At 37.8% G+C, this 27,357-nt stretch overlaps 1 protein-coding gene across 4 annotated transcripts in view; it reads right to left on the minus strand.

The window, feature by feature from the left end:
* Positions 1-612: 612 nt before the first annotated feature.
* Positions 613-27,357, minus strand: part of TMEM196 (transmembrane protein 196) — a 48,136-nt gene continuing 21,391 nt past the window's right edge. For 2 of the 4 annotated variants that reach the window (XM_059712498.1, XM_059712497.1), the window contains exons 2-5: positions 11,489-11,545; positions 7,737-7,991; positions 6,093-6,166; positions 613-3,419 (exon numbers count right to left, since the gene is read on the minus strand). In XM_059712498.1, the coding sequence (XP_059568481.1) occupies positions 3,413-3,419; positions 6,093-6,166; positions 7,737-7,991; positions 11,489-11,545 (393 nt within the window). In that variant the 3' untranslated portion in view covers positions 613-3,412. The remainder of the gene's footprint in view (positions 3,420-6,092; positions 6,167-7,736; positions 7,992-11,488; positions 11,546-27,357) is intronic. The other 2 variants (XM_059712500.1, XM_059712499.1) reach the window with 1 other exon arrangement.

Consider the following 27,357-nt stretch of genomic DNA (forward strand, 5'->3'; position numbering starts at 1 on the left):
ACTGTGGTTTCAGTTGTGAGCTCTCCTGTGATCTCAGTCCTACCTATAAGTAATGCTGTCTCTTGTGATCCGATCTTGTTTTCTTCTGCCTCCTCAGGGACCTCACTCTCTAATTATGCTCATTTTGCCTTCTATATCCAACCACTCCCTCTCTATCTCTAGCACATTCTAATCTATCCTATCTCAAATAATATCTTTTCTTAATTCCATATACTCAGGCTGGGACCATCTCTGCCTTCTGTCCCCTGCCAACCTCAGAACAGAACATTTATTCACCTAGCTATCCGAGGAAATTACTCTTTTGTTGTTACTGTTAATCCTCACCAAGAGGATATTTTTTCCATTGACTTTTTGAGAGAGAGAGAGAAGAAGGGAAGAAGGGAGGGAGAGAGAGAAACATCTATGTGAGAGAGATACATTGATTGGTGCATCCTGCACACTTGCCCTGATCAGGGTAGGGAACAAACCTGCAACCCAGGTACGTGCCCTTGACTGGGAATTGAACCCAGGACCCTTCTGCGAGCAGGCTAACGCTTTATCCACTGAGATAAACCAGCCAGGGGTAAGAAAATACTTTTTGTATTGTGATGAAAAGAAAACCCATACCACATGTAGTTTCAAAAGATGCCATTTTTATTACATAGACATATCAATAGAGTCATCATACCATATTCTATTTTTAAACAATTGTATATATTTGTGTGTAGGTGTGTATACATACACACACATATATGGTTAAAAAAGTTCAAGATGAGTCCACCTTTAATCTTCTATGCTTATAATAACTGCACCTTTTGCAGCTAGTCTCTACACCACACCAGTTTCACATATTCTTTTTCTATTTTAGGATCACATTACTTTTTCCCAAAGGTAGGCTCATAGTAAAGCTGTAATGCGGTCACTTAAAAATACTCTAGTTCATAGTTCATTGTATTGTGAAAATTAAATTTTCAAGTACTGCAACAATGTCTTCCTAATTTCCCCTATCTATCTCAAAAAGAATGACTACACATCCCAAATATATCACTCTAAGAAACCGAGCCCTGAAAATGTTGGGTTAAAATAACTTACATTTAAAGATATAGCTCTACTTGGTTAAATATACTGTAGACTATTTGGAAAATTGTGATGATTGTATTTCTTCTTAACTCTATGTCAAAGCAGTGGGATGCCTACTTTTGTCCTTTAAGTGTGATTTCATAAATTATTTCAAAGGCAAGAAAAGATCTTATTGATGTATTATAACTGCGTATTGTGCAAACATGTCTATGAAGAAATGTAACCTAAAGTTAGAGTTGGTGATTATTCTTTCAGTGAGGGACTGCATCCTTGGATAAATTCAGTAGGACCACATACACACAAAACATCTGCATTGTAAAGTTTAGATTTCCAGAAACAAAGATCATGCCTGCTTGTGGCATCCAATGAACAGTGCTAATGTTGATTCACTATCTGAGGTTGCATTTATGGCAACTTCTATAATCTACTGGATAATGAAGTTATCCAAATGAGTTGGGAGACTTCAAAAACTACACTGAACAACCATAGTCCAGTTATTTCTTTTGACTGGATACAGCCAGACATTTTTAATGAGCTGATTTAAATATGGTAGGTCATAATTATGTTGCTCTAAAACTAAAAGACCCTCAGATTTCCATTAGCTGGAATTATTATTTTCTTAGCACAATTAAAACCCATATTTTGCTTTTAATTTATAATATGTTCTCATACTAGATATTAAAGGTGTTAATTTACCTAGGGTTCAGTAGGCAAGTTATTAAAAAATCAGTTGAAAATTTATTAGCTTTGGGGAAAAATAAAAGTATGCTATACAGTGAGAGTTGTATATTTTAAAATATGAGTTCTTTATCTGCTGCCAGAGGTTATATTCTCATAAGTATTTTCAAAAACCATGCTATTTTCTTGCCTACACATATTGTCTCAGGTAGCTATTTTAACATTCCATCATGGAAATATTGAATCTTACTATGTAAATGTGAGCCTATCCTCTTATTTTCTTCTATAGAGAAGTCTTTCAGGTTCTTTGGATATATGCGTTCTTAAAAAAGATTTGTCTGTATATTCTGGAATTATAAAGCAAACAAAACTCTAAAATTAAATTATAGCAAAGCTAATTGTAACTTCATCATTTGGGCATACTTCTCCCATCCTTTCATATAATTTAATTGGGCTGTAGAATGTTTAAAATGTAAATATCATGAATAATCAACAGTAATTATGTGGAAGTACATAATTTAAAGTTTTGCTTATAAATCAGTATTAATAATTGTTATTACATAAATACCATAATAATAATAATAAAATAGCCAAATAACTAAGTAATTTATCTTTATATTACACTGTTCAGATCACTCAACGCTATAAATCTCAACTGCAATAATTTTTACAGCAGACATAATAAAAAGAATGAAAATGAACAAATTAAGTAGAAATTAAAATGTGATTTGGGGGTATAGAAAAGCCTTGAACAATTGCTTTCTCATTTCTGTGGGAATGGAATCTTGATAACACCCCACAATATCACAATTTCTTTTCTACTACCTACTTACATTCATGATGCTATACATATGTGCTGTATATATTTTCAATATTTACAGTATATAGTATATACGCACATACACACACATAGTTTGTTTTATTCTTAGGCTCATTCATGAACATGCAGATCAATCTGCACAGTATGATCAATACATGTTTATTTGCCTTAAATGATATTTATTCATTTACAACTTTTCACTCTTGTGCAAAAATGCAAAAATATCATACAGATTAGTGTTCTCTCTCTAAAAAAATCTTTTTTGTGGTTTACGTTATTTTGCCATTTACAAATAAATTATGAAATATAGTACATTCACAAGTTGAAAATAATTACAATGTGTTTACAACAAGGCATTGCTGAGGTTTTGAATCATGGCTTTCTTGAAGCCACCGTCTTTCAAAACAAAGACATCAACAAGTTATTGTTATTTTTGATACTTGTACTTTTTGAATACTTATACGAAATAAGTGATAACAAATCTAACATGCTAGTCAAATAATGTTTGTATAGAAGAGGAATCTTTCAGTTTCATCTTTTCCTCTTTTTCCCCCCCGAAAAGACTTTTTTAGAACCATCTGGAAAGTGTTGAAATTACTGTCCTAGAACATTTCTGGAAAGTTTTCACCTAATAAAAAAAGCTGAAGACACAAGTGAGGCAAAATAGAGAAATAATCATTGTAGTGGGTGCCAGGGAGAGATAATAGCAAATGCAAGAACTGTTTCAGTTTCATCTCTTAGTCCTTTGGTATTTCCTTGCCTCGTGAAAATCCTAAAAAATGTTCAGTTCTTTAAAACATTATTACACTCTTCCGTTAAATATCAGATGTGGCCCTCCATGGCTCATGTTGTCTGTCATTTCCTGTTAGGAAAACAACATGAATTAATTAACATTTCTTTCAGAGTCAGACATGGATTTGGTTAATGGGTTTGCAAAACAGACATTTCAAGCCATTGAAAAACTTGCTGAGTTTTGGGGAAGGTCAAGGGTTGATATTGGCATTGCATTTGAGGAAATGAAATTTCATGGCATCTCGGGCACATGAAAATGCTGAAGTGACAGCCTCTGAGACCAAAGTCTTCTGCCCTCAAGAACAGTTCAGTCTCTCCCCAGCCCCGAGTTTCCCCGGTCGTTCCTTAACTCTCTTTTGGAAAGGCCTACCTAGAAAGAAGAGGATGGTTATATGCCCACATTTCTCCAGTGCGGGCTCCTTTGCTGAGCATGTCAACAAAGGGCCAACGAGGGTTACCTTCATTCTATAGAAAAGTGCGTGGCCTTTTTGCTAAGAACTGAGAAAGGCCCACGCGGGGATTGAAGCTTATTTGTAACTGTAAATCACAGGGGGAAGAGTATGTTCACAACACTGTTACTCATTCAGTTAAAAAAATAAAATTCTTAATATGTGTTTTTAGGGATCAATTATTAATAAGGAAAACTACATGGGAAGGCAATAACATTTAAATATAAAAGATGACTCAACATAATAAGTTCCATTTGCAGTGATAGAAAATATGTTCATTTGAGAAACATTTAGAAGCTTTCAATTTGTGTTTTATTAAGCATTAAACTCTTCCCTACACAATAAAAGGTAGTGAGGAGGTGTGAGGTCCATTCACATTTATAATGGCTAATGCACCAGATTATAAAGAATATTTTGGCAAAACTATCTAAAAGTAGATGACGACATCTTCCCTCATTCGAACAAGCCTATTTGCAACAACGTGGTAAAGAATAATTCAAATGGAAATTATCTTCTCAATGATTTCAAGCCTATCAGTTATATCGACTTTCGGTTTGGATGAATTAACAATTATGAAGTAAAGCGTTTGCTATTATAAACTTTAGAAATTCTCCCAAATATTTATTTGAAAATGACAAGTCATCCATACCTCATTTTTAGTCTTTATTTCTTTGAAAATTCAATACAGAAGGTAAAAGAGTGAACAGGCTTGCTTTTTTTTGGATTGGGTGGTTCTGAAAGTTGCTTAGGAGGAGCAGTGAGGGACTTGAAGTTAGGAATCGGTCCGGTGTTTGAATCTTACTTTTGAAAACTTTGCTGTCGTTTAGAGGATGGGTATAGAGTTTCTTCCAAGAAGCTTGTGGGAAAGGAGACAGTAGGCACTGGAGACCTTGCCTCTCACATCAAGACCTGTCTTTGCATGTAACATGCCCCGGCCCCTTCCAGGCTCTAGGGAGTTGGTTATCTTGTTCCTGGGCAGCCATTATGTCTCCCCCCGTAACATGGCAAGAAATTACTAGAAAAAAAAAAGCCTAAAAACTCAATCCCCTTTAGGATAAGGCTCTGATAGGAAGTGGAGAACATCACTCGAGCCAGCAGCTAGCCTCTATGGTCTGGTGATGGTTCAGCTAACTGAGGGGCTGGCTCTGTTAGTGATAAATGAGGTGGAAGTAGATCTAAAAATACACTGAGATTATTGAGCGGTGGTTAAGTTAGTGGATAAGAAACCTGAGTTGAGGCTTCATTCAAGAACTCAGCGGGGTGGCAAGATAAGTGGAACTAATCCCTACAAAACAAAACCATCTTTAACGAAATTTACTCATACACCTTTTCCTGCTTTTCCTACTAGAACAAAAATACAATTTCCTAATGAATTTATAAGAACTAAGTTCCTTAGATTTCCTATCTTCTCCTAAAATGACTTTGCATTAAACACGTAGCTTCAAAACTATTTAAAAATTTAATCTAATTATAATCTTTTATTGCAGGATTTAAAAATCCAGTTTTTAGAAATATTACCCCAAAAAAGAATTTTCTTAACTAAATTCATTCTAATACAGATACAATAAAATTATCGATAAAAAAATAACAGTGAAAATCAGTTTTTAACTGGATGAGTATCTTGAGCTTATTTGCAAGTAGGCACATCCAACTTAATAAGATTATACTCTAACTTTGGGCCTGGCCAAATGGGAGTATTTGCAAATGGACATACTTTCTGCAGTTGGACCACGGTAGCTATGTGACCTTCTGTAGTTCCAATTCTACTGTTTAACCAAACCAAGAATGGCGACTGCTTTCAGCATTCCAAAATAAGGGAGCTAAATTTGAAATGCATCACAGCAGATAATTTTACAAGAAGAAAGTTTCCCTACAGAATGGTTACTGTCTTTGTGCCAGACTTATCTGCTCATGCAATGTTGGCAGGAGGCAGATGCAGTTTGTCTTGATCAGATCCGTCTATGATTAAAAACAAAACTCTGGTCTGTGAAGGATGAGACTGAGTTGGAATCATGATGTAGCAGACAATAAAGGAGTCGGGAATCATCCAAGCAGCAAGGTGTTTGGATGCTTAGAGGAGGCTGAATATTTTAAATACTCAACCAAGTTTCAAGCTGCAAAATCTGCCATGTAGGTTATGGCAGGTCCTCAAAGTCGCTCTCATGAAAGCGGTACTTTGAGGCACCACATCCAGCATCAGTCGAGGCTGATCTGCTGACACCATGGCTTCCTGGAAGAGGCAGCACTTTGGGCAGTGACATTACAACATGGCAACTCCCTAGAAATTTGCGTACCTTGTAGGTAACTCTGGTGTCGGGGGCACCACCGGGCAGCTGGGCAAGTCGGTTATTTCAATAGCCCTCAATCTCTAATATAAATATAACAATTATACAGTAAATATTGCACACACATATACACAAAAAACTACATCACACTAGCATAAAAAATAGAGCAGGAGATAGCCACTATCCAAATCTATACTAATAAAAGGATAATATGCTAATTAGACCAGGAGATCTTTGGGGAGACTGGCCAGGGAGGGCAGTTGGGGGCCATGAGGCCAGCCAGGGGGGGCAATTGGGGGCCATGAGGCCAGCCGGGGAGGGTAGTTGGGGGCCATGAGGCCAGTCGGGTTGGGCAGTTGGGGGCCATGAGGCCAGTAGGGGGGGCAGTTGGGGGTGAGAAGGCCGGTGGGGGGGTGCAGTAAGGGGCGAGCAGGCCGGCAGGCAGAGTGGTTAGGGGTGATCGGGCAGGCAGGCAGGTGAGCGGTTAGGAACCAGTGGTCCCTGTGGGATCAGGCCTAAACCAGCAGTCGGACATCCCCTGAGGGGTCCCAGATTGAAGAGGGTGCAGGGACACATCCCACCCCCTGTGCACAAATTTTGTGCACCGGGCCACTAGTATAAATAATAATCTACTTTGAACAACCCATTTCTGTACATGACCAGTCTTCCTATTAACTCTTTTTTGAAGGACACATGTAAATCTGTTTAAAACTGCTTTCTTGAAACAATTTAAGAGCATTTATTCAGCTTATCGGGATGTAAACAAAATAGAAACACAAAAAACTACAGAAGAAATACTTTTCTTCAAAATAACATTATATAGAAATACCCAGCACTAATTCTTGCAATTCTTTCCTCTATTCTGTGGTCATGCAGTTTTATTTCCCTGATATCAAGTGAAATATGATGTAGCCATTATCTTAGTGAGTTTATGTCACAGATACTTGACTTTTCCTTAATAAATCCAGTAGCAGGAAGTACATTTTAAAATATATGCAAATATAGTAGAAACACAGACAGCTCACTATATCATTTGTCCTTTTCTGTGGTAAATGTAACTTCCTGTTTGAATGGGTTTCATGAAACAATTATGCAAGGACCACTGTTTAAATTACAGGCAAAGCTACCCAAATATGCATGAAGTGTAGATGAGAATTAAGTGAAGCTTTATGTGAATTGTAATTTCTGCACTGATAGGCAAGGCTTTTTGTCGCCTTATTAAAAGGCCCTTTTATGCTTGAAACTCTAATTTACATAATCAAATGCATCTCCTTACAAGCACAAGGGTGGGCTAGAAAGGCGAATTCACCCGCTTTCTAAAACTGGCGTTATTGAGTTGAGAGTGTATTTAGTGTTTTTCCTCAGTACAACACATAAAAATCCATATTTATTAGGCATTGAATATTTTATGAAATCGTATTTTAGGAGCTGTGTTTTTTGTATAGAGAGGCTACAAAAGTAGGTTGAAAATAAGTGTATCCAGAATTGCAGAGGAAAAAAAAGTAATAAATTCCTATCCTTAATCCAATGGGACCAACATTTCACAAAATCGAATTTCTCACTTTCTCATCTAAAGCAACCAGTTGGTTCACCTAGATTTGCCTGCGGTCTTCATCACATAGCAGCCGCGAGAGGAAAAGGTACGAGACTCACTTTCTCAGCCATCTCATGGGAGTGATGCAGGGAATGCTCCCTCTCCGAGAACATCCTCCTCTGTTCATAGCTGGCCAGGCGACAAGTGAGCCATGAAGAGAGGGTGCAGCCCCCGATCCCAATGCACGCAAGGGACATGGAGGCCAGATGCAGGGGGTAGAGGGGAGAGGTCTTCCTGGTCACAGCCCGAAGGAACTGAAAGTTCAGGATGCCCCCGATGAGGCCACAGATGCAGCAGGCGGAAAAGAGGATCATCTGGTGAGAAGAAGGGAGTGTTAACGTTGAGAAAGGACGGCTGAACTACAATAAAGATGTTTTTGGTGCTTCCTACAGGACAGGAGCTGTGCTTTCACCGAGATTCTATGTCATTGGACTGAATGGAGAGGGTATAGATCACAGTGTTCCCAGAATTAAGCACTGACCATGCAGAAGCCAGGGACACATCTTATGAAAACTCTGAAGCAGCAGAACTTGTCTTCTAGGTAGATTCAGATTTAACTAATATCGATTTAATATCTACTATGTGCTACTATGCTAGGAACTTGAACAGATACCTCAATGAACCCATCCAGAAATCCTCTGAGAGAGGCAGGTAACAACCGTACTTAGGGACTGAGCCCATATTTTCTGACTCCAAATCCAGTTTCACTATGTGAAACCCCCTCGCCCCCAAAATATCTAAATACCTTTTCATTGAACTGCCATTAGTTCCACAGAATTCAGATCTTTATACTTCTTTAGTTTTGTGGTCTGAGGAAATTGAGTTGATTATTTCATTTATAAAAATTTTATTGTGTGTGTATTTATTTCCCCAACAGGAGCTCCAGGAACTCCCCATGAACGGACTCTTCATCTTACAAAACTTGTGTTACTATGCGGCACCTCAGTGAGGCCTACACAGTAGGTATTCCCACAATACACTTGGACGGGCTGCTTTGGAGAAACTCACTCTGTGGCTTTGCTTTTGATCCTCCTATTGGCTTGATGTGGGTCTCTATTAATAGAACCAGTGTGTTTTTTTTATTCAAAGTAAATATCACAAGGTCTCTGGTAGAACTAAGTATAATGCCTGCTGTGTAGCAAATGTTTTGTGAATATTTAATAAATTTAATAGAATATTCTAATAGCTTTAATAGTTTTATTTTATTTTGCACGAGTATCTAGGGTTTTCATGATACCTTAAAGTATGATGCTAATTTAATTATCTAAACTTATTTCCATATTCTCCTGGCATAGCGCCTGTTCCTGTCACCTCTCTTTATCCATTGATACAGCTTGTACATTCCTACCTCAACAGTATGTTCATTTCCTGAAAATAACTTTGCTTTTTTCCCTTGGACTCTTAGATGGAAGGCCCAAATCCTGTCCTAACTTTCTCAGAACATTTCCATGACTTTACTGATCTCCTCATTTGACATAAATCCTCAGAGCAAACAGCTATACAACTGACTGACTTGAGCATTTAGTTCTACAATATCAGGTATTTTGGCTGTTGACAGTTGAATCTAGCAAGCACGTATTAAGTACCTAGCATCTGTTAGGTCTTGAGTGAGGTAGCAGTTGGCATTCCAAAAAAGAACAGCTCATAGTTATTCCCCTTGAGTACATTGCAGTCTTGGAGAAGATCCAACATTCCCACATGGAGGTGAATGGGTTGCCCTCAGAGTAGGGAGCAGGGCAATTTAGCCCAACCGGTGGTTTTAGACAAGACTTCCTTGACCATATGTCATCTAAGCTAAGTGCATGTAGTTCCCAGTAAAGGGTAAGGCCATGGATGCATGAAATAGCACAGTAAAATAGCATGATAGGCAGAAGGAACTGCAAGTAGTTCCTTTTATTTCTCTAACTTAATTCAGCATTCTTTATTGTCTGTCTCCTGGTACTTATAACCAAGGCTAAAAATCTAGTGATGGATGAGTAAAATATTTTTAGAGTGATTAATTGTAATACTGAGTATCAATTACCAAATAATTGAATCATCCCAAGTGGGAACCTATAGCTTCCAATTCAGGTAGAACCAATCAGTTATATTCCATTTTAAAGTATATTCAGGAAATGCAGTTTCTTGATAATATATTTTCATGTTTAGTCATTCTCAGAAAACATGAAAAGATATTAAATTTTACCTTTTTATGAAGTCATTACTGTTAATTAAGAAAAATGGCAAATTCAATTGTCTATTAGAGGAAAAGATATTTCTTCTGATGTTTTTCTTAGTAATTTTTTTAAAGGCACCAGACTTTATTAACAGGTGCAGATAGAGCATTCTCCGAGGAATTAAAATGTAAAAACTAAACCCAAATTTATGCACATTTGCATATAAATTATTTGGTTAATATCATCCTGTACCCCCCCCACCCTCTTTTTCTCTGAGATTCAACAGTCTGTTTCATGAATCTATTTTATTTGTCAGTATATATTGTTCAGAGCAGGGAGCAGGGGAATTTAGCCCAACCAGTGGTTTCAGACAAGACTTCCTTGACATGAATGAGATTATGTGATACTTGTCTTTCTCTGACTGGCTTATTTTACTTAACATAATACCACTCTTAAGGTCCCACATGTCTAAGCAATGGGGCCTTCATCCTTTTTGTCACAATAGATATTCTCACAGAGAAAGATGTGATTAGAAAAGGAGTTAAACAAAAGAACTGCACTACTGCCCCTTCCCTGCCCTCCTCAGATAACTGGTCTCCACTTGGAAACCCCATTTAGGCTCAAAGGTCACTTCCTAGGGTCCATGTATAGTATTCATTTCACCAAACTTTAAAGGTGTATTTTCCTATTGTTCTCAATAAAATAAACCATGCCTTTTCCTTCTTTCCAAACTCTCATAAAATGCTGTGGAAGGCAGCGGGGAAGCCACATTTGAGCACGCAGAAGCTGTCCTCCAGCCAACATCGGAGTTAGCTGGGAGCGTGTTCCATACCCCGAAGCCCAGGACACACCATAAAGCATCTGAAAACACTTACATTTGCATTCACAGTAATAAAAAAATAAAAGAAACATCTTTGTGAATTAACTGTCACTATAACAACACAGCTGTTTTGCTGCTTTGTAAAATTAACTTGACAGTCAAACAAAGCCAGCAATGCGTAGGCCCAGTTCCATATTTAAACAGTTAAATTTCCCATGAACTCAAGTTATGTCTTTTTCAGTTCATGGAAGGATTCATGCGAATGTTTAGGAGCCTATAAATTGGAAAAGTGGATACTGTCATCCACAGAAGTCATAAAGGCTGCATATTCATGCATTTAAAGAGTATATCAAAGCCTTTCTTTTTCTCTCTTTCTTTCCGTCTTTCTTTCTTTACTCATAATCTTTTTTTTTTAAATCCTTACCCAACAATATTTTTCCATTGATCCCTAGATAGAGTGGAAGAGAGAGGGAAAGACAGAGAGAAATATCGATGTGAGAGAAACACCTCAATTGGTTGCCTCCTGCACAAGCCCCTACCAGGGCCTGGGCCTGGGGAGGAGCCTGCAACTGAACTACGTGCTCCCAACCGGAATCGAACCCGGGACCCTTTGGTCTGCAGGCCAACGCTCTATCCACTGAGCAAACTGGCTTGGGCACTAGTAATCGTGATGTTTTTCTTTGAAAATAACAAAGCCAGGATTTATTTGTCAGTCCTTTTTCTACCCTAAATGAGTCACATTCAACATATGAAAGTTGACTAGTCACCATTTCCATTTCTGAGTTCTGACATTTCAAATACTTCAATGCACAACGCAAACAGGGCAGAAACTTACGATAAGTCCAGACTTTTTTTTGGCGCACAATATTCCACATATGCCACAAAGAAGAAACTGAAAAGGAAAAGAACAACAATCATTTCACATCCAAAGGTAAAAGAACGCCCAGTTTTTAGCTTATAGTTCACTCATGACATTTGCTCCAGGGAAGCTGGAAAAATTTATGCTCCCATTTAAAGCTGAAAAGGAACATCCTCCATTCCAGAATAGGAAGGGATAAAAGTGTGAGCGCAATGAAAGTTTGTTTTTGCCAGGTTGATATGGGTAATTGTGGGATCGAAGCAAAACTTGAGTCAGTTTTACCAACAGGCAAAATTAGGAAGTAAATGAACTTGGAGTCTGTTCCTCCTATTTCCATTCATTGTCCTCTTGTCCTTTCCCACTTTCTCAGGGAGAGCAGAGGTGTGATACAATCACTCCCACTAAGCAATCAGAAAGCAATGGGCTATCCTACAGGTAGGGAATCTAGCACGAATGAAAAGATAAGGCATCAGACAGGGACATGTTTTTCTACAGAGACATTCTTTATACCTCTCAAACTATGTCAGGCTAACCCCTCCTTCTATCAGAAATACTGTCCTTGGAGATACGTCAGAAGAACACAGGGGATGAAGCTACAATCGTCCCCCCATCCACTGGGGACACATTCCAAGACCGCCAGTGGATGCCTGAAACCACAGGGTTCCAAACCCTATATATACACTTTATTTTGTCCTATTCATACATACCCATAATAAAGTTTCACCTATAAATCAGGTGCAGTAATTTATAACTAATAATAAAAGAGAACAATTATAATAATACTACAGGCCCGGTGCACGAATTCATGCACTGGTGGGGTCCTGTCAGCCTGCCCCAATCGGGGCCAATCAGGTAGGGCTGGCCAGGGGGAGGGGCTGCAGGTGGTTGGCCAGCTGGCCTCACCCCCTGGTCAAACTCCTGGTTGAACTCCCAGTTGAGGGGACAATTTGCATATCAGGCTTTTATTATATAGGATACTGTAAAAATTATGCAAATGAAGTCTCTTTCTCGCTCTCAAAATATCTTATTGTACTATACTCACCTTTTCACTTAAAGGAAGCACTTTATAGCTTCTCTTTGGCATATCCGAATTGCCAGCATCACTACTTTGGTGCTTTGGGGCCATTATTAAGTAAAAGAAGGGTTAGTTGAACCCAAACCTTTGATATCACAACAGTTAATGTTATTTCATCACTTTACTCAGAATGAGGTGTAGATTAAATTTATAATCTTTTTACTTTTGGAATTTTCCATTTAATATTTTCATACAACAGTTTTCCACAGGTAACTGAAAGAGCAGAAAGCAAAACCATGGATAAGGGAGAATATTATATTGATGGCATCTAATTTCTTGTAAGAAAATACATGGCTGACCTATTTGCTTTGCAAAATTAACTGCATCAATTTACCTATCAATGACAGTTGTCAAAAAACAGTAAATTGTTTAAGTTAGATAGAAACAGGGCCATTTAAATTGCACATTTATGTATAATTCTGGTTGAGAGGAAACCATGTAAATAAAATAATCATTCATTAATAAATAGTAAGCTTACTAAGGACTTTCAGATTAGCAAAGAAAACTTTGAGTTGTTTTAAGACAGCTTATTGAATTTGTCCCCAAATAACATTTACCCACCTCAGATGAAATAATTTTCACTGAAATTTACTTCTACAGAAATACACTCATTAGTGAATAGAAACGAGCTTACATTTTCCCCCTCAAGGTAATGAGCTGAATCTCAAATGAGCTTTAATACTTTGATAATCTTTAAAGATTTTTATAAGATTTTATCAAAACCAGTAACTTTTTTAAAATAGAAGCATTATGCTAAGCGAAATAAGCCTGTTAGAGAAAGATAAATATCACATGATCTCACTCATTTGTGGAATATAATGAACAACATAAACTGATGAACAAAAACAGATCCAGAGACAGAGAAGCATCGATCAGACAGTCAAACCTCAGAGGGAAGGCAGAGGAGGGTGGGGGGAAAGGGGAGAGATCAACCAAAGGACTTGTATGCATACATATAAGCCTAACCAATGGACACAGACACCAGGGGGGTGAGGGCATGAGTGGGGAGTGTGTGTGTGTGTGTGTGGGGAGGGTATTGAGGGGATAAGGACACATATGTAATACCTTAATCAATAAAGGGAAAAAAAGGTGTAGAAAAAATAATAGGAAAACATAGACAAATGTTAAATGTTGACTAATCGATATGGGAGAAATCTATCTCTGGTTCAATAGTGCATTTTCCTTGTGTCTGGATTAAAAGTTTGGTGATTTACTTTGCTACCACCAATTCTTGAATGTTTTTATTCTACTTCAGTCACTGGTTAAAATGACAACTGGACTCTTTTAAAAGTGTTATTTTGTAGTTTAGTTCACAAAATGCCAGTGTGCTGAGCAATTCCTTCTTTCTTTCTTCTTCTTCTTCTTTTTTTTTTTTTTTGATACTGTGCTGATTGGATTGTGATTTTCTTACAAGACACCCTGGCTAGACATCTAAGGCCATCCTTTCTGCCACCGGCTTCCTTCCATTTGGGATCTCATGTCTCTAGGGATTCCAGTATAAATTATCTGTGTAAAATGGGGAAAGTTTATCAAGTTGGAAAGCCTGCCTGATGACAGTGATTCTTGGCTGCGTATTAGCTTTAAAAATTCCTGCTACCTTGACCAATTAAAAACCAGAACGTCCAGGTTGGGACTCAGGCATCAGTGTTTTTAAATCTCTCGAGAATTTTAAAACCTTCAGTGTGTTCTTAAAGTCCAGCACAGCATGCAGGGTGCTCGCCAGTGCTTTATCAGCAGAACTGCTCACTTCAGAGCTCACACCGAGGCATTGATGCTCCCCTTACTGCTCTCAGCCAGATATGGACGAGCGCAAAGCTGCGTAAAGTGCTCTTCAAGGGAGAAACATCAAGTGCTTGTTTGTGACATAAGGTCAGAGTGTCAGAACTGTTTGGTCTCTAATGGATCTTAAAAATAGAGATCCTTATTTCATTATCTTTTAACCTATTCTACCCAGTGCCTTTCTTTCATCATTGTAAACATGCTTTTCCCCTAGGCCCCCAATCTTTTCAAATTTTTCTTCAATATTTAGTTAGTTAGAACTAGAATTGGGCAGGACACACTATTATGTGGAAGAATCTGACTAAATTTATATTGGGAATTGAGAAAGTAGGCATAAGAAGTCACATATACAAATAATCATCATTGTAAAAAGTATTGGAAAGTAATAGATTGAAATCAAGCAAGATCAACGACAAGGAAATAACAAATTAAAATATGGGCAAAAGGTCTGAACAGACCTGACTAAAGAAGATCTGCCAATGTCAAATAGAAGTAAGAAAAAATATTCAACATCATTTGTCATGAAAAATTATGGAGTTAAACAACAATGAAGTGGTACCACACACCTATTAAATGGTTAGAATACAATAAAACAACAACAAACAAACTGGTGATATCAATTGCTGGTGGTGTAGAGCAACAGGAATTTTTATTCCTTGCTTGTAGGAATGGAAAATGGCACAGTTACTTTGGAAGTGAGAGTGGCAGTTTCTTACAAAGCCAAACACAGACTTTCCATATGACCCAACAATTGTGCTTTTCGGTATTTATCCAAAAGATATAGCTGCATGTCTGCAAAATGATCTGTGTTGGATTATTTATTTTAGCGTTGTTAGCAACAATGCAAGGGGAGCAATCCCAAATGTCAATCAATAGACAATTGATTAAATTCAATGGGTTTCTTTGTATCTATTTAAAAATGTGAGAAAGCTCTCTATACACTGATCTGGAAAGTTCTCCAACCTATCTGGTTAAGTGATAAAAATAAGCTGTAGAACTGTGTGCGTAGCAAGTGGACTTTTTGTGTAAAAATGCAAATATAATCTACATAGATATTTGCTCTTACATGGATAAAGTAATTCTGGAAAAATATAAGAAACAATGAGCTGTGATTACCCTGTTTGGAGAAGTGCTGGAAGCTGAATGAAGGTAGCTAAATTTTCATCGAATACTTTCGGTAACTTATGTTTGAGCCATGTATAAGTGTTACTATTCAAAAAGTTCAATGAGTAGCCTTCTATTTGTTCAAGACAAAACTATTTTTAGGTATTAGGAAACAATTGCCTGTCACGATTCATCCTTACTAGTGAATGACTCCCAACCTTGTGTATAGGCAGGCAAGAGAATGGCCTTAGGGCTGAGATTGAAGAAACACCAGCAGAACTCCTTGACTCCAAAGTACAGGCTGCCGTCGTCCTGGACGCATTCTGAAAACGTATAGATTGGTGAATGACTCAAAGTTCCATACTCCTTGTGGGTATTTACAAAGAAAAAAACGAATGAAAATTCCCTACTCTATATGTTTTTATTTATTTTTTAAAATATATTTTTATGGGTTTTAGAGAGGAAGGGAGAGGGAAAGGGAGAGAGAAACATCAACAATGAGAGATAATAATTGTTCTGCTGCCACCTGCACATCTCACACGGGGATCGAGCCCAAACCCGGGCATGTGCCCTGACTGGGAAGTGAACCGTGTCCTCCTGGTTCATAGGTCAATGTTCAACCACTGAGCAGCACTGGCTGGGTACCTGTTTTTAGAATGTGTCTTTGGAAAGGAGGTTGGCCAGCCATATTTTGGCTGTCTAGGAGCTCTGATTAGTTTTCTTCAATCTCAACATGTAAGGCCATCACCTTGTCTGCTTTTACACAGGTTGGTTTTGCATGTTTAATGGAATTGAATTTGGAACCTGCTAGGGGCAGAGCTTTCAGGCACAAATCCAAAAGTGCCAGAGGAGTAGCTTACAGGAATTGAGGTCATCCTTCTGAAATACACAGAGCTTATCATGGTGAATTGAGATTGAAAGCTGAATGTGGTTTATTCTGAGTTAAATATGACAAATCAAAAACCACTACATAGTAAAGTAGATGTGGCTTCATCTTCCATGACCAACATACTTCATCTTTATTCAGAAGAGATTTTGTAGTTCTACATGTTCATGATAGTAGCAGAAATAAAGCTTTTCTTGTCCAACGCATTTTAAGTCCCTCAACTCTCTGGAAAAACACAAATGGATTGAAAAAGGAAATTTTACTCCATGAGGGGCAAATCAATGAAGAAAATAAATTTTGGAGCAAAGAAACACTTTTGAACCTCACATTACACAGAAATACAATTGAATGTATTATTTCATTTGCCATAATTGGTACTGTTATGGTGAGAGAATTTCTATTTTAATATCTAACTCTGCTACAGCTACTCAGACAAAGCTGTGCTGTTGAAATAAAGTTTCTAGATGACATAATGGAATTTGAAACTGAATGAATGAGTTAGTAGATGGATGGATGAATGTGTTTACAATATACGTGGGGAGGGAAAGAAATTAATCAAATTTAGCCAATTTCAAGATACATAACTGGCGGTAATTAGTCTTTTCACTGAATAAAATCCAATTAACTTCTTTTTTGTTTTTCTGAAGTACTCATGGTATATCAGATTAAGCTAATTCTCTTCTCAATGGTAGCATTTTAAAATAATTTGAATGGTATTGACCTTTTAAATGTCACAATCATAGCTTTCTGGGTTTCAAAATTTCCTTCTCAAACCTCAGACGCTCTTTATATGTCAGCATTAGACCTTTTGACACAAAAATCACTGAGAAAGATCTTACCTTGGCACTGAGTGATCATTGCCACATTCTCTTTGAAGGTGAGAAGTCACTTCCTAAACTAGAAAAGGTTATGATCTTTTAAAAAAAAATTTTAAAAATTTTTACTGAGGTATAATTGATATACAACATTATATTAGCTTGTGTTCTTAATTATGTGAAACAAGATGACTTGGGAAAGTAACCTATGGGTATATTTCCCAGCTGTCGATTCATTTTCTCTGAGAACACCAGGATTGGCTTCAGAATAGACACAAAACAGCCTTTTCCACTTCCTGAAACTAGAAACTGGGCAGTGTCTCAGCAGCACTCTCCTCTGAATGCTACTGCCTCGCATTGGCTGTTCTGCAGCAACTGTGCTTAATGACTATAGTTCCATCTCCCCTATAATCAGCCTTTAACCTTGATGCACGCATTACATCCCAATCCCACTCAGAAATTTGATCTTGGAAGAAATTCAGATACTTTTTATTCAGTCAAGATCAAATAATGTAAAACCAATCACTAAAAGCTTTAGGGCGTTAAAATGTCAGAATACAAATTTTTAAAAATTGCTTTGTTACTTTGTGGGTGTTTTTTGTTTGTTTGTTTGTTTTTAACCATTAGGTACTATACCTGGCAAATCAAACCTGTCTGAAAGCATAGGACTCACTTACTTTTCTAGTTTGGCTTAAATGAGCTGGCCCCACCATAAGCTGCCTGGAGGTGGGACCCACCACGGGAGCAGCAATGGACATCTGATATCAGATCTGAACCCCAGGCTTAGCTGATGAACCCTGTGTTTTCTCTTTCCTGGAGGGTTTAAACTCTCATAGAGAACACTTATTTCTCCATCCCCAGGGACTAAGCCAGTTAACAGAAGCACCCTAGCAGAAGTAAGAGTGTTTTGTTCATACATATTTCCATCAACCACAGGAGAGGAAGTTGATGTTAATTTTTCTGGATCCTATTGTAGACATTTTATGCCTTTGCCTGGCCAGTTTTATGTGGTTTATCTTTGACAGGTTCATTTTCCCATCATAGCACTGGGGGTATATTTGGACTTTAAAGATCCTTCAAGCTTTTTTTCCCCCCTTTGGTTCCCATGAGGGTGAATCATTTTTGGTGGCCAGAACACCAAGATTTTTAAGTGAAGGTGGGGCTACCAGTATTCCATATGGAGCCTCCAAGGAATGAGAGAATTGCTTCTCTAAAGGGTGTTAACAAACGGGAAGTTTTCTTCCCCAAATGTTTCTTAGTCATCTCTTTCTCTATCTGCCTCCCTCTATCTTGTAAGAAAGTCAGGACCAGTTGATTAGAGTCTTGCAAAATAAACACAGAAAATCTATAATTGCACGGTGTGATTCAGCATTATAATTTATATTCTTTAGCTAGGCTTCCTCTGTCCCCAACAGTTCTTATAATAAATATTTTGGATCAGGTAGAAAATTATAGTTTTCTCTTTGAATACATTTATGCCAGAGCCTGTCAGTAAACATAAAGGGATTGTGAAAACCAAGAGGTTGGAAAGCGTCAACCAGAATAAGGTGTTTCCAAACACCAGGGGTAACCAAAGAGTTGCAGAGCATTATTTATAACTCACCTGATATTTCCTAAGGGAAAAGTGTCCCTTCTCTCCACAAAGCTATTTAGTAGTAGTTAAGTTCAAATTGGTTTTAAACAAGGGCAAACATGCATTGCGTCTTTCCCGTACCTGGTTCAGGTAGATTGCCTAAAAACTTGACAAGGCAGATAGAGGCTTGTAAGTCAAATCTCAAAAACAGGTCATTGGAAAACTTATAAAAATTGAAACTGATCATAAATTTCTCATTGCCTTAGTAATCTGAAAATATCTTACAAGAACATGAATCAGGCTGTTAAAACAAGCATATTCCGGGAAATGAATCTGGAGAGAGGTTTTTGAGGCCTAAGTTTTGGAAGCAATCATTGTAATTGAAGTGCCATAGTGGTGGGGAAGATTTATAAACGTAACCTGATAAAGGATCCAGGGGAGATGCCGGGTTTCTGAATGGTTCAGATACCTCTGAGTGGTGGTTTCTGAGCCTCACTGATTTGTGTTGTGCACACGATGGCTTTCAGCTTTCCCTGGATAAAGAGGACCATCGTGAGCAACTGGAACCCACCTTCTTCCACTGACTCATTTCTTCATCACTCAGCAACTTCATTATGCCAGTGTAGCTGTACAGCCACGTATATGGTTTGGTGGTATTATGAGCTGATACTACAGTGTATAAAAATAACGTCTCCACACAAAAGAGCCAGACAACATGCCCTGGCACTTAAAGGAGCAAAAAGATTTAATCTGACAGGTTTCCTATTTCCCAGACTTAAGGTGTGCTTTTACTGAAAACCGCACAAAGATTTCAGGAAGAAATAATAACGTGGCAAAAAAAAAAAAAAGGAATTTTGGAGCATACACATACACTTCGGATATAGTCCTTGAAGGAAGTATGAAATGCTGCACTCTCCAGCACAAAGAGTACTTGCCTTCCTGGAAGAGCATGCACGGCAGGTCTTAGCAGATGGGCCTCTCCCTTCACCACCCAGTCCCTTTTTTGATTCTTATTTACTGTAAAAATGTGACTCTCTGCAATTTATCTCGGATGAAACAGAAGACATTTTAATTTGAGGCTCCTCGGTGTCCGGGGCTATTTTTCCAAACGGAAACACTTTCTTAAGTTTTCTGTTGAGATCAATTCTCAAATTTCCGCAGTTTACTTTTGCAATAGTTTGTAACACTTATTATTTGGGTTATCCCTGTCAGTATTTCTGGGAAGGCTGGAAAAAAACACCCTCTTTAACATTTCCATTTTGTGGATAGAGGAATGTGCCAAAAATCACACAGCACGTCGGTGGCCTAAGTTCAATGAGAACTGAAGATTGGGGTTCCCAAATTATTGCTTGTTTTGTGCTAACACCCTGTTTCACAACAGCTCTCCGTATATTAGAAACATCTCACCAAAAATATTCTTTTGATAGAGAAGACATAAAATGTTCCCAAGGAAATGCTTTGCGAGAAACCTTTCTGGAGAGAAGAACAGCTGTACACGTGTGCCTGTCACCTGAGTTTTAACCTTCCCCTTGAAATTCTGTCCTGTCTTTCCTCACAGTCACTCTCCTCCTATTCAGCCTCAGGTTATGGGCTGTATCTCCAGTTCCATTGTGGATAAAGCCTAACATTAAATAAATCCTTTTCTGTTTATCTCCTCAAGACAACTAAGATAAGCTGACATTAAAAAAAAAAAAAAAAGCTTGGTAGGGGTATGACAGCAAAATTAACAAAGAACGTGTAAGATGCAGGGCGATGGTCCCCTCCCTGCTACACAACTCACCCAATATGCAGGCTGTGTTCTTACCACATCCTGTCTGAAGGACCCAGTGCTGATGATTTCAAGAGGCTATCAAACCTGAGGAGACAAAGGGCCACAGGCCTCTTCCAGGATCACCTGCTTCCAACTGAAATCACCCTTTGGAGTATTCCATGAGTTGATTTAATGAAAATGGTGACCTCTTTGCTTTTCACACTGATCTCTATCCAGAGTTTTAAAAATTGAGTACCTCAAGGTTCTTTATTTTTATTGATTTTAAAGTGCTGAGAACATAAAAATCCCTGTCCATTTGATCACATGATTGGTCAAAGATAAGCTATGCAGAACAGGTTACCTTTTGTGCTGTAGCGTGTACCAATTCATAGGATGAAGGTAATAGTACCAAAAGTTGGGTTCTCTGGACTATCTGGGACATGGGGGTAGTCTAGAATGTTGACAATTGTTCTTGGATTTATATTCCAGAACTAAGAATAATGCATATGAGGTACATGGAGGGAATTTTTCACTCGCTACCAGGAAAATTTTTCTAATGAATAGACCTGTCCACGAAGTAGCTTGGGGGGGCCTCATAAAATTAATAAAGTCCCTTTGGAGGTGTTCAGAGAGTGACCGAATGACCACCTCTTGGGGTACAGAGGACAGGTTGGTATAATTCTGATCCTGTGAACTATACTGACGTTCCGGTTGAGGGTAATATACCGCATGGCTAGATGATCAATTTTCAAAGAATTGGAGTTTAGTGACAAACATGTGACTCTATGCAATCCATCTCTGATGAAACAGAAGACATTTTAATTTTAGGCTCCTCAGTGTCCTGGGCTATTTATTTTTCTGACCATAAATTAGTCAAGACAATATCTAAATGTATGGAAGTACTGCTTAATTGAGGCTGCCGAAAATAGAATGTCAGATAACAGTTTACTATCACTGCAAAAATAGCCTTGCTATTTTTACCTTTCCTTTTAGTTAAGGTTAATCATAGATGACACTTTATGGTTCCTAGTGTATACAATTATAGTTGGCATCCATATATGGGTTTTATTTTGCAGGCAACTTTCCAAAAAATTAATTAATTCATATTCTTTAGAGCACAGTGTGAGTTAGGGGAACTAAAAGGGGATTTACTAGTAACTGCCTTGCCCAGAACCTCAGTAGAAAGTAACTACTGCCAGAACTGATTGAGAATGTAGAGGGTTTTTTTGTTCCTGTCTTCTCTCCTTAGTTCTTCTCTCTTTGGAATTAGAGAAATCATATAATATCCCTCTTACGGTTGGCAAAGTTTGCTGCTGCGTTTATTTTACTTTCTTAGCTCCTACCTCTTTAGGGTTCGGTTGGATTGTATTGACAATTATTGTATTTACAATAAATATTTAGGTTTAGGGAATGTAAATGTAGTGTAATAGGCATGGTAATAAGAATGGGCTAGCCTGGTGGGTGTGGCTCAGTGGTTGAACGTCAACCTACCAATCAGGAAATCACAGTTCAATTCCCAGTCAGGGCACATGCCTGAGTTGTGGGTTTGACCCCCAGTAGGGCGAGTGCAGGAGGCAGCTGATGAATGATTCTCATCATCGATGTCTCTCTCTCTCTTCCTAGCCCTTCCTCTCTGAAATTAATAAAACTATATTAAAGAAAAAAGAATGGCCTAATATTTACTGAGCACTTGCTAGAGACCAGGCCCTGGGCTAAACATGGTACGTACATCATCTAATTTAATCCTCATATTCTACTTAGAAAACGGATCCTGAGACCAATCGTTTCACATTATGCAGCTGATAAGCGGCAGACCAAGTACCCAAGCATTGGCCTTTCTAACTCTAGAGACTGAACTAAATTAGGATTTCCCAATCATTGTTTCATCTCCAAGTCTCTCAGCAATCATTGCAGTCACGTTGCTTTTTCTTTTCTGTACAAGAGGAAGCTCCTGAGACAAAGATCAAAATAAGCCTTAGATTTCTCTTTTGACAGGAGGATATTTTGGCAGCGTGGTAACAGAAACCAAAGACAGCTTTCCATTTAATGAAGATCACAGCTTGGGCGGATATGAACAATGGGAAGAAATGGAATAAGGGTGGGTCCACCATGTAATCACTAAATTGTGACAAGGGAACTTTCCCCCCCAAAGGCTATGGGTTCCAGTCTCTAAAGAAGCATTTTCCTACCACTTGGTGGCAGTAATTACCAATTAATATACAGGATTGTTTTTCAATTTACCACTAAAATACCGGTCTTTATCTCCAGCTGGGAGAGATTTTTAAAAAGATTTCTCCCTTCAATTAATCAACCTTCTAATGAACCGCATTTACTTCTATGAGTTCCTCTCCCATGCATATTTATAACGCCCTCCTGCCTCTCCTAAGTTAAAGTCCTCTGCTTTCTCTTTAGAATAACGACCATACATAATTACAATAGAAAAGTTTCTGCCATTCAACCTTATAGATTTAGAGGTGTTGATTGTGTGGCTGACCAAAACATGGTGATGAGAGATCTTGGGGAAAAGGGATAGGAGAGCTTATCAAGGCATAAATGGGAGGGAATTTACACTCATTGAGTACTAACTTATAAGTATTGGTTTATAATAACCAAGGAACTTCAAGAATGTTGTCTCAATCGATAAAACCAGTTCATTTTACAGAAGAGGAACTAAGGTTCAGAGAAAGGTAAATGATCTTGTCCAATCTATACTTGGATGGTGTTCATAAATGGCAGAGTCAGAATTTAAATTCAGATCCGTCTGACTCTACAGCGTGTGCACTCTCTGCTGTCTCATGCTGACTCTCTAATAATGGTATTATCATGTCAAAGGAGAGAAGCAGTTAGGAAAGACATCTAATTTTCAAGCTCGAAAGGGAATATCAACATTCTAAGGATGCTCAACTCTCTAATGTAGAGACAAGAAGAAATGAGTTTATCTTGATAAAGAATACATTTTGCTTAGCTTTGAGGTAAGGTAGGAAGTTGGAGAGGTCTACTAAAATGAGAAAAAGCAAATATTTTTTTAGAAGGTATAGATTGTATGGAAGTATCCTGAAGAAGAAGGCTGGGCTAACTAACTAAAATTTAGTCTTTAAAATCATGTTTTCTTAGAATGTGTTAGGCTATGGTAAAATGCTTATAACACTTATGTTATAAACACATTTTAATGCCTGTAACACTTATAAACACATTTTAATTTTAACATAACAGAATACAAAATATTATGTACTTTTTTATATTGCAAAAAATATTATTTTCATACTAACAAAGCTAAGGCAATATATCACAACATAAACAGTGATTATCTCTGAGTAGTGGAGTGATTTCTGACTTTAACGTTATTTTTGCTCTTTTTTATTTTCCCAATTCTCTATAGTGAACTATATAAAATAACAGAATATTTCATTTACTATTTCGAGAACTTTGTTCTGGTTACATTATATAAACCAATGATTATGGCTTTAGCCTTTAGAGGAATTAATGAACATGCACAAGATGGAAAATAAGCCAGCAGAGACAACCCTTCTTAAAAACACAGAAGGACATAAAGTGTAATATGGAAAGAACTAATCAAATATTTCCCTCTCTGGTTTTAAGTTCCCACCATGTGAATAGAGTTTTGAATTAAGTCACAGAATCCCCAAAGGGCATTCATTTAAATTCCAGCATATCACTTGGGTGGGTTCTACACACACAAAAATTAGTATCCATATAGGGGAAACAACATTTTCTTGTTTATATGTACGTCAGAACCTTGGTAGTCCTCCAGGGCAGTGCAAAATGTCCTAGAAACTTCTGTTTCTAATGAAAGAGAAGGTCAAGGGGTTTGGGGAGTTGGCTTTGTATTCATTAACTGCTCCTCCAGATTCCTCTCTTCCATTTATCTTCCTTCCTTTGTCCTACTCCCTGTTCCTGCTTCCAAATAAACAACACTCACAAACAATTCTCCTACTTAGTAAGCTAGGATGTCAGTGACTCATAATGTGACCAACATCACTATATTATTTGCATATACTTGACAAGATTCTGCAGTTTGGATCAATCTTGTCCATTAAGAAAGGCAGTCCTTTTCATCTTTAAGTAACTCTGATCATCAGAAAGTTCTTTCTTCTATTAAGCCGGAAGCCTTTATCTCTGTGTCTACCCATTGTCCACATTTTAAGGCAAGTACGCCTTAACCTGTGTTTTCTCTGGGGCAAATGTGCCCTGGTTTCTTGGCTATCTTCATGATCACTCCCGAATGTTCTGTTGTGTTTCTCCTTAAGAAAAAAGTAACTGTCTGGAAAGCAAATAAATAAACTGGCAGAACTTTTTCTTTCAACAAGATATTTCTTTTAGGCAAATTTCCAGATCATTGAGGTCCCTAATGATCACTATGTCTAGTCCATAATATTTACCCTCCTTATGGATATTTGTAGAATTAATACGTGTCCTAAACTAGTGGAACTTTGCTGTTGGCTAATAGATATTTTTAAGCAGTGGCCTTCTGTTGTTAGATATTCCAGGCCACTTTCTACTCCAAAATAGGACAACAGAGGTTAAAATATATGAGATCTACAATGTTTAGACTTTATAAACAAATACCATCCATTATCCAATTCCCTTCCTTTACAGATTGTTCTATACTTTACAGAACTCAATCAAATTAATGTCATTCCCTCGGAAATAAAGTGAGGCTTGCGCAATTTACACCCAAAATACAGCTTCAAAATCTCCAAAGGAGGAAACGTCATGTATTATATTATTTTAAATATTTGTTTTAAAGGTCACAGTTTCCCAAGGCTCATTTCCTTGAATAATGTTTTGTTTTTAAGGTGTCTGAGAGAAGTAACGCTAATACTTAGAACAAGGTGAGGAGAATGGTTAAATGTGCAACAAAATTTTAAGATTTACACTCATTTCTTGGGGAAAAATAAGGAGGCATCTGAATAGAGAAAAACAACATCATCGTTATTTTGGGGTTTAGGGTAGAACTAGGAAGAAGCAGGTTGGCATGTTTTTTCCTAATAAATCACATGAAGAGGAAACATAAATATTGGAAGGAAACATATAGCAGACAGATAGCATGATGGTTGTGCATTGACTAGCAGATGAGATTACAATGGGAAGAAGGGGACGCTTGGCTTTCCAGGTAGAGCTGCTGGCTACTCTGAAGCCTTAGAGGAGCCATGTTTATGCTTCAGGTCACTTCTCACCCTAAATAAAGGTCAATCTATGGGTGCTGTCCACTAAGTCCTGGGTTGTAGAGCCAGCACTGCTCTTCATAGACAGGATTTAAAAGAAATGAATCCCGCCCTAACCAGTTTGGCTCAGTGGATAGAGCATCAGCCTGCGGACTCAAGGGTCCTGGGTTCGATTCTGGTCAAGGGCATGTACCTTGGTTGATGGCACATCCCCAGTGGGGAGTGTGCAGGAGGCAGCTGATTGATGTTTTTCTCTCATCGATGTTTCTAACTCTCTGTCCCTCTCCCTTCCTCTCTCTGTAAAAAAAAAATCAATAAAATATATTTAAAAAGAAAGAAATGGATCCCTATTAAAATACCAAGAGCATATTTCACAGATCTAGAACAAATACTCCAAAAATTTATATGGAATCAAAAGAGACCCCAAATAGCCACAGCAATCTTGAGAGAGAAAAACAAGGTTGGAGGGATCACAATACCAGATATCAAGTTATACTACAAAGCCACTGTAAACAAAACAGCCTGGTACTGGTATAAGAAGAGGCATATAGATCAATGGAACAGAACAGAGACCTCAGAAATCAACCCAAACCATTATGCTCAATTAATATTTGACAAAGGAGACAAGAGCACATATTAAAGACAGTCTCTTCAATAAATGGTGTTGGAAAAATTGGAGAGATACATGCAAAACAATGAAACTAGACCACCAACTTTACACCATACACAAGAATAAAGTCAAAATGGATAAAAGACTCAAATGTAAGTCATGAAACCATAAAAATCCTAGAAGAAAACATAGGCAGCAAAATGTCAGACATCTCTCGTAGCAATATGTTTGCTGATACATCTCCTAGGACAAGGGAAACAAAGAAGAAAATAAACAAATAGAACCACATCAAAATAAAAAGCTTCTGCACAGCAAAAAAACCCCCACACAAAACCATCAACAAAATGAAAAGGGAGCCCACTGTATGGGAGAACATATTTGCCAATGATACATTTCATAAGGAGTTAGTATCCAAAATATATAATGAGCTCATACAACTGATTAAAAGGAAGACAAGCAATCTAATTAAAAAATGGGCAAAGGGCCTAAATAGACACTTCTCCAAAGTGGATGGCCTAGAGACATATGAAAAAAATGCTCAAAGTTACTAATCATCAGAAAGATGCAAATTAAAACGACAATGAGTTATCACCTCACACCTATCAGAATGGCTATCATCAAATCAACAAATGACAAGTGCTGGCAAAAATGTGGAGAAAAGGAAACCCTAGTACATTGCTGATGGGAATGCAGACTGGTGCAGCCACTATGGAAAGCAGTATGGAGTTTCCTAAAAAAATTAAATATGGAACTCCCATTTGACCCAGTGATCCCACTTCTAGGAATATATCCTAAGAAACCCTAAACACCAGTCAAAAAGTATATATGCACCCCTATGTTCATAGCAACATTATTTATTATAGCTAAGATCTGGAAACAGCCCAAGTGCCCATCGGATGAGTGGGTAAAAACGCTGTGGTACATTTACACAATGGAATACTATGCAGCAGTGGCAGCAAAACAAACAAACAAACAAACAAACAAACAAATAAACAAACAAAAAAGGACCTTTTACACTTTGAGACAGCATAGAGACCCGGAGAGTATTATGCTAAGCGAAATAAGCC

The sequence above is a fragment of the Myotis daubentonii genome, chromosome 10 (genome assembly GCF_963259705.1).
Source record: "Myotis daubentonii chromosome 10, mMyoDau2.1, whole genome shotgun sequence".
In the NCBI taxonomy this organism is placed as follows: domain Eukaryota; kingdom Metazoa; phylum Chordata; class Mammalia; order Chiroptera; family Vespertilionidae; genus Myotis; species Myotis daubentonii.